The 14,187-nt window shown below is 39.2% G+C and overlaps 1 protein-coding gene across 1 annotated transcript; it reads left to right on the top strand.

Moving 5' to 3' along the window:
• The first annotated feature begins 11,381 nt into the window (after window positions 1-11,381).
• On the top strand, window positions 11,382-12,996 carry LOC148132839 (uncharacterized). The gene has a single exon (XM_087966737.1). The coding sequence runs from the start codon at window positions 11,404-11,406 to the stop codon at window positions 12,790-12,792; it is 1,389 nt and encodes a 462-aa protein (XP_087822863.1). The 5' UTR covers window positions 11,382-11,403; the 3' UTR covers window positions 12,793-12,996.
• The last annotated feature ends 1,191 nt before the right edge of the window (window positions 12,997-14,187 follow it).

The following is a 14,187-nucleotide window of genomic DNA, read 5'->3' as shown; positions in this document are numbered from 1 at the left end:
AAGATAATTTAGAACTACCTTGGCATTTTCTGTTTCATAAATTAGCAACAACATTTAGTAATAGCATTTAGGCGTATATACCACCCAATAGTACTTTACTCTCTAGGTAGTTTACTATGTAAGCATTGTTTGCATATTGCCACCATCAATCAGGGTCCTCAGATGACCAACTTTGAAAAGATGGAAGGCTGAGTCAATCTTGAGCCCTGTCAGGGTTAAACTCCAGGCTGTGGGCAGAGTTTGCCTGCAATACTGCGCTTTAACCACTGCACCACCAGAAATTTCAACTCTTTTGTTTTCTATTACTAGTGTTAAATTGAGGAATAACAATCTAATAAGTATAAAGATCTGACCAGGCAATATTACATTTATACACTGACCAAGCAATATTAGGTTGTGTACTGTACCTTACATGGACTCACAGAGTTTTTAGACAGCCAGTTTGATCTAGGATTAGGGCTAGGTTGGTTGTTGTGAGGAAAATAGGAGGAGAGAATTAGGTATGGTCGCAACCTTGAATTATTTACAAAAAAATAAAGGTGGGGTAGAAATTCACAGTATTCAATCAAACCAATCATTTCTGTCACAGTGAAAAAAACTTCTGGGTGTTTTCAATCGGTTTTCAACTACTTGAAATTTCATCAAGTTTTCATCCCAGTCTCACAGATAAATTGCAGCTTAAAACTGTGCAACACAAGCAAATCCCACCATTCTGAAAAAAGCACAGTCCCAGCTGAAGTGCCTCTGCAGATTGTGCACCTCTGTTTTTTTTCAATGTGAGGAAACACAGGTGCAGGGAACCCCACCATCACAACTACCACCACAGACACAAAAATAGCCTTGGACACCTTCCCAAAATTTAGAAACAGAATGTCATTTTTAATGCTATAAATGGGGAAATAGTTGGATGCATATCTGTAAAGAAACCCTATTTCTGCAGTTCAATGAAATGCGGAGTGATGTTTTGTCCTATCTACTAATTTCAATAGATTGGATCCTGGCCCACTATTCAAAGGCTAGGGCGGTCAAGGAAAAATTGGGCATCCCATCATAGTACATTGAGTGGGAAGCTTCTGGACCTTGGAATCCTATCATTGGAATGTGTATAGCAATGGGTCAAGTTCCAGGTCTGGAATCTGCTCTTTTTTTTTTCTATGGCTTTTCTATTCAAGATTCCCTTGAATTACTTTTCAGGCTGTTTATGGAAGGTGAGAGAAGGTTGGACTTATAGGTAGTTCTTGATGGTCAACTGTCTCACTTAACAGCTCTTCAAAGTTCCAAAGGTGTAAAAAAAAACACCTTACATTTACAACCATAGCAGCAACCTGTGGTTACATGGTTGCCATTCATATGCTTTCCAACTAGCATGAGACAAGTAATTGAGAATACAGAAGTAAATAGAGAATGAAAAACTTCTGGTGTTTTCATTGACGACAGACCAGAGACCGCGATCATGTTTCCCTTGTTGAAAGGGTCCCCATGGGACCGGTGTCATCCCCATCCACCTTGGAGGGGTGGGAGAAGAGGGGGAGACTGCCAGCTGGGTCAAGGGGAGCCACATCTCCCCTCCCTAGCTAGATATTACTCCCCTGGAAGACAGGAAGAAACAGCAGTCTAAAATGACTGCCCTGAAGACGGAAAGCTGCCGGGACCCTAAGTTTTGTGCTGAAGTGGTGAAGTAGTGAGCGACGTGTAACCAGATAAAAGAACTGAATTTTTTTTTCTTTCTTTTTTTTTTTTTGAAAAATTTATTTGGGTTTTCACAAAAAAAAAAAAAACATAATACAAATAAAACATCTTTTTTTGAAAATAGCATGGTCCCGGGTTATCACTTCTTCATACAGACACAAACTCAATTTCATGTTCATTTTTGTGTTCTATTCCATATCTTATTCCAGTTTTACATTTTCTACATAGTTTTTCCCCTCTTTTAATTTTCTCAACTTTATTTTGATTATCTCATCTCCATTCAAATCATTATATTATACTTTTGTCTGTCCTGTTTCAATTTCATATTATCTTTTTTCATTAAACAAATTTTCCCCTGTAGTTACTAATTGGAGTATGACATCTATATATCTTTTAATTTTATCCATTCAACTCTTATTTAAGCTTCAATGTATACCTTTAAGATTATAACATTCAATAACTTCCAATCGAATTCTGCTTGGTACATTGTTAAAATACACACTATATTCTTTTTAAAAAGGGTGTGTGTGTGTGTGTGTGTGTGTGTGTGTGTGTATGGTGTTCAGCTTTGTTCGGGTATTTTCCCACGTCATTATAGTTGTGCTTTTAAAGTTGTAGCAACGTTTCAGCAGAATCCCATCTGCCATCATCAGGCTTCTGTATTGTGTTTGTCTGTGAGTCAGACTTTTACAGTTGTTTCAGTTTTAAATTTGGGGCTAGCCTACTGCTGTGCCAGAATGGCTTTTCTTCATCCTGATTGGTTGGGAGTCTTGGTCTGTGTTTATTGGTCTTGGAGTTTGCTGTGTTCTGCTTGATTGGTGTTTCTAATATCTTCTGTCTGTTTTGTGCCTTTTTTTGTGTCTTTTTTCCATAATGGATAGAAAAGACTACGAAACAAAATTGACAGATCTACTCCAAGACTCCACATACAAACCCACAAACACGGACCCAACCACATATCTGGAAAAATTAACCAAGAAGAAAATTATAACCAGCCACATGAGCAAAGAGATCCAACAGACGAGCATCCCAAGAGAAAAATCTTCCAGATGCCCCAAACTATACAGCCTCCCAAAAATACACAAAGAAGGCATACCTCTCAGACCCATAGTCAGCTCCACAGGAGCACCACTACAAAACCTAGCTAAACGCTTAGCAAAACAGCTACAGCCCCATGCTGAAACAGCAGCTTCACATGTACAAAACGCATACCACTTCTTGGAAATGATCAAAGATCTACACGTGGAACAAGAAGATCTGCTTGTAAGTTTCGACGTGGTTTCACTATTCACTCAAGTCCCGATAAAAGAAACTCTTGAAATCATCAAAAATAAATACCAACTAGCTAAACACCTCATGGAACTAGCAGAACACTGCTTAACCAACACATATTTCATATACAAAGGACAAACATACAAGCAAATTGAAGGAGCCCCTATGGGATCACCACTGTCATCCATCATTGCAAACCTGTTCATGAAAGAATTCGAATCCAGAGCCCTGGCTAATGCCACCCACAAACCCAAACTATGGTTAAGATACATCAATGACACATTTGTGATTTGGCCCATTGGAAAAGAAAACCTAAACAATTTCCTAACACACCTAAACAGCACACACCCCAAAATCAAGTTCACCATGGAAACAGAAACAAACAAACAACTACCATTCCTAGATGTACTAATCTAAAAAAAACCGATGGCACACTAGGACACACTATATACCAGAAGAAAACACACACCAACCGCTACCTCAACGCCCAATCCCCCCCACCCCAGCACAGATAAACTCCATGGCCAAAACACTAATTGCTAGAACCAAACGCCTGGCAGACAAGACACACATAAAGACTGAACTATGCACTCTGACTAAAGTACTGACAGCCAATGGCTTCCACAAAAGCAAAATCACTGGCTTGATCCACAAAAACACACTAGAAGATGAACAGATCTATGAAACAGCTGTCCTGCCCTACATAAGAGGTACTACAGACAAAATCAGTAAGATACTACACAGGCATCACATCAAGACTGCCTTCAAAACAGACAGAAAAATAGCAGCCATCCTAAGAAACCCCAAAGATAAAATTGACCTGGAAAACCAAGGCATATACGAAGTTCCCTGTGCATCATGCCCGGCCACATACATTGGACAGACCAATAGAAGAATAAGTACCCGCATGGATGAACACAAAAATGCAGTAAAAAAGCTGGAACACACTTCCTCACTAGTCCAACACATGAAAGCCACAGGTCATAGCATCAACTTCAATGGCACCAAAATCTATAGAAAACCCCACCCACAGAATTATCAGAGAAGCCATAGAGATTGAAAAAAGACCTGAAAGCATGAATAGAAGAGATGATTCCACCAGACTGTCAATTATTTGGAAGCCTGCACTCACAAACAGAAAAATCTCCACACCACAAGCCAGGCAAACACCTGGGCACAAACAGATCCCCCCGATACCTCCGGCTCAAACACACACCAACCAGGCACCCAGATGAAACCTAACTTCCTAACAAATGATAGCCGTCCATTTACTCGGAGCCAAGCTGCACTAAAAGCCTCCAATAGAGGAACACAATGTTGCCAGCCAACCAAGACAAAAAAGCCACAAAACAGACAGAAGATATTAGAAACACCAATCAAGCAGAACACAGCAAACTCCAAGACCAATAAACACAGACCAAGATTCCCAACCAATCAGGATGAAGAAAAAACCATTCCGGCACAGCAGTGGGCTAGTCCCAAATTTAAAACTGAAACAACTGTAAAAGTCTGACTCACAGATGAACACAATACAGAAGCCTGATGATGGCAGATGAGATTCTGCCAAAACATTGCTACAACTTTAAAAGCACAACTATAATGACGTGGGAAAATACCCGAACAAAGCTGAATACCATACATGTAAGTACCATGAAAACTTAACAATATATATATATATATATATATATATATATATATATATATATATATATATATATATATATATATATATATATATATATATATATATATATATAATGTGTGTGTGTGTGTGTGTGTGTGTAAATAAAGCACTAATTCCATTCCAATTCAATTCTATCATTAATATTCATTAAAATCTTAACATCTTCATTAATAATAGTTAAAATGTTCCCATCCTTTCCTAATTTAATTCTCTCATTCACTTTATTTCATTTATTTATTAACAAACATTCCACTAGATTACGATAAATATTTTATCCATCATTTTAATCATATTTTCTAAAACTATTTCTATTTGTAATATAACAATACTATCTTATGTACCTTTGCAGAATCCCTTTTATAATTAAGTTTTAACCCATTGTCTCTAAACAGGTTTATACTTTCAATTCTTATACCTTTTCTCTGTTTCTCTATATCTTGCTTCTGTTCTTTATAACTTCTTTTCCTTTCCTTCTTCCCCCTCTTCTTCTCCCTTCCCTTTTTACCTCCTTGTCTCTCTACTTCTAATTCTCTCTTCTGTAATCCCCTCTTCTGTTGCTTTCTAATATTATACTTATTTTTCAAACTATTCTTTTTTTTGGTTGTTTTATCAAAACTCTTTCCCCCCTTTCCTTTCCCCCACCCACATAAAATTACTTGATCATTAAAGATGGCTTCTTCTTTGTTCCAATCTTCTTGTTCTGCAAACGTTTCTTGTTGTTTCTCATAGTTCCAAATCTCCATTTCTAAGAGTTGAAATATGAAACCAAAAGAACTTCTCCCTTCTTGTGCATCTTCTTTGTACTTTTTAACTTCCATTTTCAGTTCTTCTAAAAGTGGTGCCATTTTAAACACTTTTAAACAACCACCCAATTGATTTTAGTCATTTAAATGCAATAAACAAAAATCCAATGATTACCAAGTAATCCAAGTAATCCAAAGAATGTTTCTTCTTGCTTCTTTTTTCCACTTTCTCTTCCTGTGGTTCTATTATTTCATTGCCAGGTTTCAGTTCAAATGTATCTTTTAGGAATCTTGTTGAGATTTCACTGTAAATTTCTTTTAATTCCAGGCAGTCTCCTCCATTTTTCCAGATCCTGCCCTTTTATTCTTTTTCTCTCCCTTCCTGCTTTTAAAAGCTTTTAAGTATCCAGAAATCTTTATTATCCCTTTGACATTTTATTTTCAGCTTAAATGCCTATTGATGTCAAAGAGGATTTTTTTTTCAATTTCTTGCTTACATCTCTTAGCTGTCAGTATAAGGAAGGAAAGAAAAAGAAAACCAAGTCCTTTCCCTTCCCTCTCTCCTTCGCTGCTTCAAAATCTTCTTTGGAAACAAAGTTATTTTTTTATATTTTAAATTCCAGGGTACCTTACGTTGTTGCTTTTTTTTTGTAAGTTTTATTTGAGTTTTCATTAAAAATAAAGAAATACAAATAAAACATCTTTTTTGAAAGCAGCATAATCCCGGGTTACATCTCTTCGTACAGACACAAATTCAAGTTCATGCTCATTTTTATATTCCATTCCATATCTTATTACTATTCTACATTTTCTACATAGCTTCTCCCCTCTTTTAACTTTCTTAATTTTATTTTATTTATTTCATCTCAATTCAAATCATTGTACTTATATTCTTCGTCTGTCCTGTTTCAACTGTCTACTAACTTTTCTCATTAAGCAAAATTTCTCCTGTAATCACTGATTGGAGTATGATGCCTTTATATCTTTCCCCTAAAATTATAACACTTAATATAATACATAACTTTCATTCGGATTCTGCTTGGCACATTCTAAAACTACACATTGTATTCTTAAAAAAAGAAAAAAAAAGATTATACATGTATAATATAATTAAAACAACAATCCGTTCCAATTCAATTCTATCATTAATATTAATATTCATTTAGATCTTAACATTTTGCACATTACTTTTCAAATAAATATCATGCTTCTATGGGAACAATTATAAACTTTCCATAGTTAATTCCCCCCCCTTCACTTATATTTTATAAAACATTGACTAATTAAAATGTTCCCATTCCTTCCTAATTCAATTTTCTCATTTATTTTATTTCATTTATTTTATTCACAAACATTTCCCCAAACCACACCAACTACTTTATCCCTCTTTTTAATCATATGTTGTTTCCAATTTTCTAAAATTATTTCTATTACAAATATAACAATACAATCTTATGTACCTTCACAGAATCCCTTTTTCAGTTAGATTTTCACCCCTTATCTCTAAATAGGTCCTGTTTCTTTACATCTTGCTCCAAACTTTTATAACTTCTCTTCCTTTCCTTCTTCCCTCTTTTCTTCTCTCTCCCCTTTTTACCCCCTGTCTCTCCACCTCCATTTCCCTCTTCTGTATTCCCCTTTTCTGTTGCTTTCCAACATTATATCCACTTTTCAAATTATTTTTCCCTTTTTTGGCTGTTTTTTTAGGTCTTAAATTCTCCATTCTCTTTCCCCCCCTTTCCCCTTTCTTCCCCACATAGACTTACTTGTTCATTAAAAATGGCTTCTTCTTTGTCCCAGGCTTCTTGTTTTGCGGTCTTTTCTTGTTGTTTCTCATAGTTGGAGATCTTCATTTCTAAGAATTGAAAAACAAAGCCAAAAGAGCCCTTCCCTTCTTGTGCCTCTTCTTTGTATTTTTTAAGTTCCATTTTCAATTCATCCAAAAATGATGCCATTGTAAAAAAAATTAAACAACCACCCAATTGATTTTAGTCATTCAAATATAATAACCAAAAATCCAAAAGTCACCAGACAGTCCAAATACACACAGCTGTTTCTTTTTACACTTTCTCTTCTTGGGGTTACTATTTAGTTGCAAAATCTCAGTTAAAATGTATCTTTTAGAAGTCTTATAGAGATTTTACTTTAGATTCTTTTGAAGTCCAGGCAGGCTCCTCCCTCTTCCAGATCCTTCCCTTATTCTTGTCCTCTCCCTTCCTGCTTATAAAAGAAAAAGTTTTTAATGTCCAGAAATCTTTATTGTCCCTTTGGCATTTAGTTATATTTTCAGCTTAATTTCCTATTGATGCCAAAGCGTATTTTTCTGATTTCTTATTCCAATTTTTTAGTTGTCAATGTAAGGAAGGAGAGAGAAGAAAAAAAAAAACTTTCCCTTTTCACTTTCTTTCACTGCTTCTGACCTTTTTTGGGAGCGATGTTATATTTTGTAAAATTTAAATTCCAGGGTACCTCAATTGTTGTTTTTTCATCTTAACCCGGTCAGCCAAAACTTTCACTTCTTATCTTCCTCCTGCACTTTCTTTTCTGGTTGAGTTCTTCTTTGAGGCGGCCATTTCTGACCGCTGCTCCTACCGCCTTCAAGGAAGGGAGTTTGGCCAGCTGAGGAGGAGAGATACGGGTCTCCTCGACCCTGCTGGCAGTCTCCCCCTTCTTCACCACCTCTATGGGGTGGCTTAGCCCCAAAACCAGCTGGCTCAGGGTGCTCCAGCGGCGAGCCCAGACAGAAACTGCGCACGATTGCAGATTCCTGTCTGTTGCCAAAGCCCTTCAAACCGCCAGGGTACCTTACATTGTTGCTTTTATGGTTTAACCTGGTCAACCAAAACTTTCTCTTCTTATCTTCCTCCTGCACATTCTTTTCCAGTCGAGTTCTTCCTTGAGGTGGCCATTTCTGACCACCACTGCAACCGCCTTCGGGAAAGGGAGTAATGGCCAGCTGAGGAGGAGAGATGCAGCTCTCCTCAACCCTGCTGGCAATCTCCCCCCTCTTCACAACCTCTATGGGGTGGCTTAGCCCCAAAACCAGCTGGCTCGGGGCACTCCAGCAGCAAGCACAGATCGAAACTGTGCACGATCGTGGTTTCGGTCTGTCAGCGAAGAGACTCAAACCAGAAGTCCAGAACTGAATTTTTTCTTAACAACCCTGAGAAGTAGAAAGAAAGTTCCCTCGTGCAAGAGTATCATAGTGGTGAACAGAAAATAAGAGGAAAATACAAGGTAAACAAAATTGGAGTATAAAAAGTTACAATGAAATTAGAGACTAAATTTTGAATGATATAAATTGGCATTAATTAGGCATTGGATAAAATGCTGGATTTGCCTGGAATTGGTTATTATTAAGAAAATTAATCATGGAAATGATTGGAAATTAATGTTTAACATAATTAAAAGAAAAAAGAAAGAACTTTGAAAAGTGGAAAGTGATACAGAGCGCCATCAAATGGTCAAATACTTCTTTTTTCCTACAAAATTTTATGGAAATTTACTGGACTCATAACTGTTATGAAACAAAAGATAAATAAAATAATAAGAACCCTGGAAATTTAAAAAAGAAATGAAAACAGGGAGAAACTCTACTAAGAGGATATACAAATACAATTTCCTGGGACTGTTGGGTGTTGATTGTGAAAGAGACAGAAGGATTAATAAGAGAAACAAAGATAAAAGGAGACTTTTGGCAAGGATTGCAATAAAAGACTTTGAATATTAATAATTTAACTGATTATAAAAAAATGGAAGAAATAAGCAAAGACTTCAAGTTGGAATTGCAAACTGTAAGAGAAATGCTGAAAGAAAGAAGGGAATTATTGGAAATATGGAAAAGAAAATAATGGCGAAGGCAGAAGAACAAAGAAATTCCAGTGAGGCAGAGTTAAAGGAAGAACAAAGAGGCTCAGATAGACATGAAGAACAAGAAATTAAAACTATGACATTGATGACAGAGTCAATAAATAAAAGAGAAAACGCTCCCAGGATTAAACAAAAGAAGAAAAAATTATACAAGAAGAAACTTCAAAAAAGAGACCAGGAAAGGGTGGGGGGAGAAGATGGGCTAAATGTTAGAAGGAAAGAAGGAAGATCAGGAAAATTTAGAAAAGGGTAAGTTGGCTAAAATTAAAAGAAATAACAAAGCCAAAAAATTCAGAGATAAGGGTTAGGGATTCTATAAGGGGGCTATCACATGAAATATATATTGGTATTTAGTTTAAAAGTTGTTGGGAAATACCTTAGGAATGTATAATTACATATGTATGTATGAATATGAACTGTATATAAAACGTATTGTTATGAACCCTTTTCTTTGAGGATTAAAATAAGGGAATGGAAATGAATTTAAAAAATATGATTATTAATGATTATAAGTAAAGTGAAGATAAAGTGAGAGATATTAAGAAGTTATTTTAGTGATTTACTGGAGGGGGTATATATAGTTGACTATATATACAGTTGATTATTTAATGGATATTAGAATTGTATAACGAGAATATTTTATTATGATTAAAGAGGTGAATGGAAAATACCATGTGGATCTTGAATATATTGGTTTTATTATATTTTTACTCTTTTTAGATTGTTTATTATATATCGGCTTAGAGAAAATTAAGGACAATAATGATGTGTAATGTAAAATAAAATAGGTGGTAAGCTGAATATGGAAATAATGGGGGATAAAGAATTGAAAACTTATGTATGGATGAAATGATATTGATATTGAATTAATGAACTGAAATATTAATTGCAAATTTATTTTAAAATGAATGAAATGGATAATAATATGAGCTATTATATAAGATTAATGGAAATGAAATATGACTATGTACAACTGTCATAATCTGGAAACATGTTGCTCACATGAAAGATGTATAAAATTTAAAAAATAAAAAACTTTTTACAAAAAAAAGAGAAAGAAAAACTTCCTGTCACATGATGTGTCACTGAACAGCTGCAGTGATTCACTTAATGACCAAATGGGAAGCAATGCTATAAGCCCATAAGTGATTTTTCACTTAGCGACCATGGCACTGAGCAACAGAGTTGCCAGTCCTGGTTGTGGCCCAGGGATGGGATCCGACTAGTATAACTACCGGTTCTGTCTATTAGCGTCACATGCGCATGCGCGAGTCGCGCGAGTGCAATTTACAGCTTGCTGAGCTTCCCAGACAGCTGAGCAGCATTGCGTGCAAGTGCGCAGCAGTTGGAAAAGCCCTTTTCTTCCTGCTTTTTCAACTGCAGCTGTGTCGCGCAAAGCAGCTGCAGTTGAAAAAGCAGGAAATAAAGGTCAGATAAGAGCCCGGGCAGGCGGGTGGGCCACAACAGCAGCAGACATAGAACCAGTTCTATGTCTGCTGTTCTTTGGAGCAACTGGTTCTACAGAGGTGGACAGAACCTGTAGAAACCCACCCCAATTGTGGCCCCTAAGTGAGGACTTTACATGCATGAGGTAACTGACAATCTTATCCTCTTCTTTCAGCAATGGGGACCTGTTTCAGGAGATGCTGTGTTCAAAGACTGACGGCGGTGCTCACTCCAGTCCGCCGCCTGCACGGGAGCGCCGACCGCTCCCATTGGTTGATGCCATTTGACAGCCGGCTATAAAAGGAGCTGTCAAACGGCATCAGCTGTTGCCGCCAGCTGACTGCCAGTTAGCCTCGGCAGCCACGGCAACCCTTTATTCGATTGAATAAAGCCTGTTAAAAGTCAAGCCTGTGTCCGTCTCAGTCTCTACCGCCGCTCTACAACACTGGCGAGGGTGGGATACGATAAGAGACGAAGAGACAACCAGGCGAAGACAGCTGAGTACAGTCACTGTCAAAAAGAGCCGAAGCCGCTGAGAGCTGAATAACGTTACCGCCGCTGAGGCTCTCCACGAGCGCGAAGTTCAAACTCCCCAGCTGAGGAGTCAGACGCCACCTGACAGGCGCAGCCGTAAGCACTTTTCTAAAAGCGCGAATTTAAAGCTCCCTCAGCTGAGGAAACTGACGCTGCCATTTCAAGATGGGTTCAAACCCGACATTCCCTCCATTCCAGCCGACGGGCGAAACATGGGAGTCATATATGAACCGGTTCGAGTGTTTCCTAAACGCGATTGACCTGACAGAAGCCACCGACCTGAGGAAAAGATCCTATTTTCTGAGCTTCTGTGGAGCTGCTGTTTTTGATACAGCCTCCTCATTAGTATCCCCGCGCTCTGTGAAGGCTATTCCCTGGGAGGAGTTGCAGGGAATCCTGTCTAACCACTACTCCCCCAAGCCCTCTCAAATAGCTAGGAGACTGGCTTTTAGAAGGAGAGTTCAGGCTGAGGGGGAAACCGTTAGTCAGTATATGGCAGCCTTAAGATCAACTGCCATATACTGTGGTTTTAGAGATTACCTGGAAGACATGCTGCTTGACCAAATTGTAGGAGGGGTTAGAGACCTAAAGCTACAGAGGCGTTTACTAGCAAAAAAGGACTTAACCCTAGCCTTAGCCATAGAAGAAGCTCAGGCTGCTGAGCTATCTGAGCTGTCAGCAGCTGAGATTCAGGGGAACCCCATAAAGCAAGGAAGCTCTACCATTCACTTCGATGAGGTTTCCCTAGAGGAGGAACCGCTTGACGTAAACCATCTCAGACAACCAAGACCCCCTCCAGAGATGCCAAGGAAAAACACCAACCCAACAACCAGACAGCAACCCAATTGTCTGAGCTGTGGGGGGGCACATCTAAGGTCAACATGCAGATTCAGAAATGCCATCTGCCTAAACTGCCAGAAAAAAGGCCACATAGCTAGGGTTTGCCAAGCTAAAAAAACCTTCCCACAAAGACCTCAAGCCACTTCCTCCTTCCAAAGGCAAGTTGAAGATTGCTACACCTGTTACCACTCAGACAATACCACCCCTGGGTCTAACAAAATAAGTATTTTTGTCTTTTTAGAAGGTAAGCCCTGCCGGATGGAGGTGGACACCGGGTCTGCCCTCTCTATCATCTCGTGGGCCACCCTGAAGAAGCTGCTCCCTACACTGTCCAAGAAGAAGCTGCTCAACTGCCACCTGACTCTTCGAGACTATCAGGGAAAGACCATTCCAGTCCTGGGGAAAGGCAAGTTCCTAATTCAATTCCAGAACTTTAGAGGCCACTTGCCTCTGGTGGTTGTAGATGGTGCCCTTCCCAGCTTGCTTGGGCTAGATTGGTTCCCTGCTCTTGGCCTTAGTGTAACTGGGATTCACTCTGTGGTGAATACTGAAGTAGACACCCTATTTAGGGACTACGCTGATGTTTTTAGTGATGAGCTGGGGTGTTACTCTGGTACCCCTATCTCATTTGATGTAGGCCCACAAGCCACCCCCATTCATTTAAAACCTCGCAGAGTCCCTTTTGCCATTCGCCCTAATTGGATTCAGAACTAGATAAGCTAATTAAGCAAGGGGTACTAGAGCAAGTAGATTTCGCAAAATGGGAGACACCCATAGTCACCCCCCTTAAAAAAGATGGCAGCGTGCGAATCTGCGCAGACTATAAAACGTCCCTCAATCGTTTCCTCCAAATTAGTGCTTACCCAGTCCCCGTAATCCAACACCTGCTGCACTCCTTTGAGCCAGGTACAATTTTCGCAAAGCTAGATATGTCTCAAGCATATCAGCAGTTTCCTGTAGACAAACGTACTGCAGATTTGCAAACAATAGTTACCCACAGGGGCACTTTTAGGTGTAAGCATTTACAATTTGGAGTTAGTGTGGCCCCTGGTATCTTTCAGTCCCTTATGGAGAGGATTCTCCAAGGACTCCCAGGTGTAGTCCCATATTTTGATGACATTTTGGTCTCTGCCACCAACAAAACACAATTATTACTTAGGGTTAGGTCAGTTCTTGACCGTTTTAGGCAGCATGGGTTAAAACTCAAAAAAGACAAGTGCACCATTGCCACTAAGCAAGTGGACTTCCTAGGTTATCAAATTGATGGCTCTGGAATACATCCTATAGAATCAAAAGTCAGGGCCATCCATGAGGCACCCACACCCTCCAACAAAACGGAACTACAAGCCTTTTTAGGGCTCCTGAATTTCTACGCAGCTTTCCTTCCGCACAAGTCTTCTATAGCTGAACCTTTACATAGACTTTTAGATAAGAAAGCCCCCTGGCACTGGGAACAAAGAGAAGCTAATGCTTTCCAAGCGGTCAAATCCCTGCTAACTTCAAATGCAGTACTAATCCAATTTAACCAACAGCTTCCCCTGGTTTTAGCTGCAGACGCTTCCCCCTTTGGCATGGGGGCAGTACTCAGCCATAGGCTGCCAAATGGCTCTGAGGCCCCAACTGCCTTCTTCTCAAGAACATTCTCTGCAGCAGAAAGGAACTATAGTCAAATTGATAAGGAAGCCTTAGCAGCAGTTGCTGCTGTCAAAAAATTCCACGAATTCCTTTATGGTCATTACTTTGAGCTTATAACAGATCACAAACCACTTTTAGGCCTTTTAGCACGAGACAAGCAAACCCCACAGGTACTATCCCCGCGGATGACCAGATGGACCTTGTTCCTAGCCGCCTACTCATATAAGCTGGTATATCGCCCGGGAAAGAACCTGTGCCATGCAGATGCCCTCAGCAGGTGCCCTCTACCAACACCAGTAGAAGACCCCGTGCCCATCCACACCATTTTTGATTGCAACGAACTCAACCTGCCCGTCTCAGCTGAGGATATTGCTGCCCACTCCAGAAGGGACAAGGTAATCTCCCAAGTCCTGGACTGGGTGGGGAGGGGGTGGCCTGAAATTCAGTACACCCCTGAATTCATGCCCCGCAGGC

This window comes from Notechis scutatus, chromosome 1 (assembly GCF_049901735.1).
Source record: "Notechis scutatus isolate UNSWTSFEM ecotype Mainland chromosome 1, rNotScu1.2, whole genome shotgun sequence".
Classification (NCBI taxonomy): domain Eukaryota; kingdom Metazoa; phylum Chordata; class Lepidosauria; order Squamata; family Elapidae; genus Notechis; species Notechis scutatus.
Note: the sequence above shows the minus strand (reverse complement) of the source record. Positions and strands in the feature narration are given on the sequence as shown.

Coding starts and splice junctions, on each gene's coding strand:
- LOC148132839 (XM_087966737.1), top strand. CDS start 11,404: ATGGGTTCAAACCCGACATTCCCTCCATTCCAGCCGACGGGCGAAACA.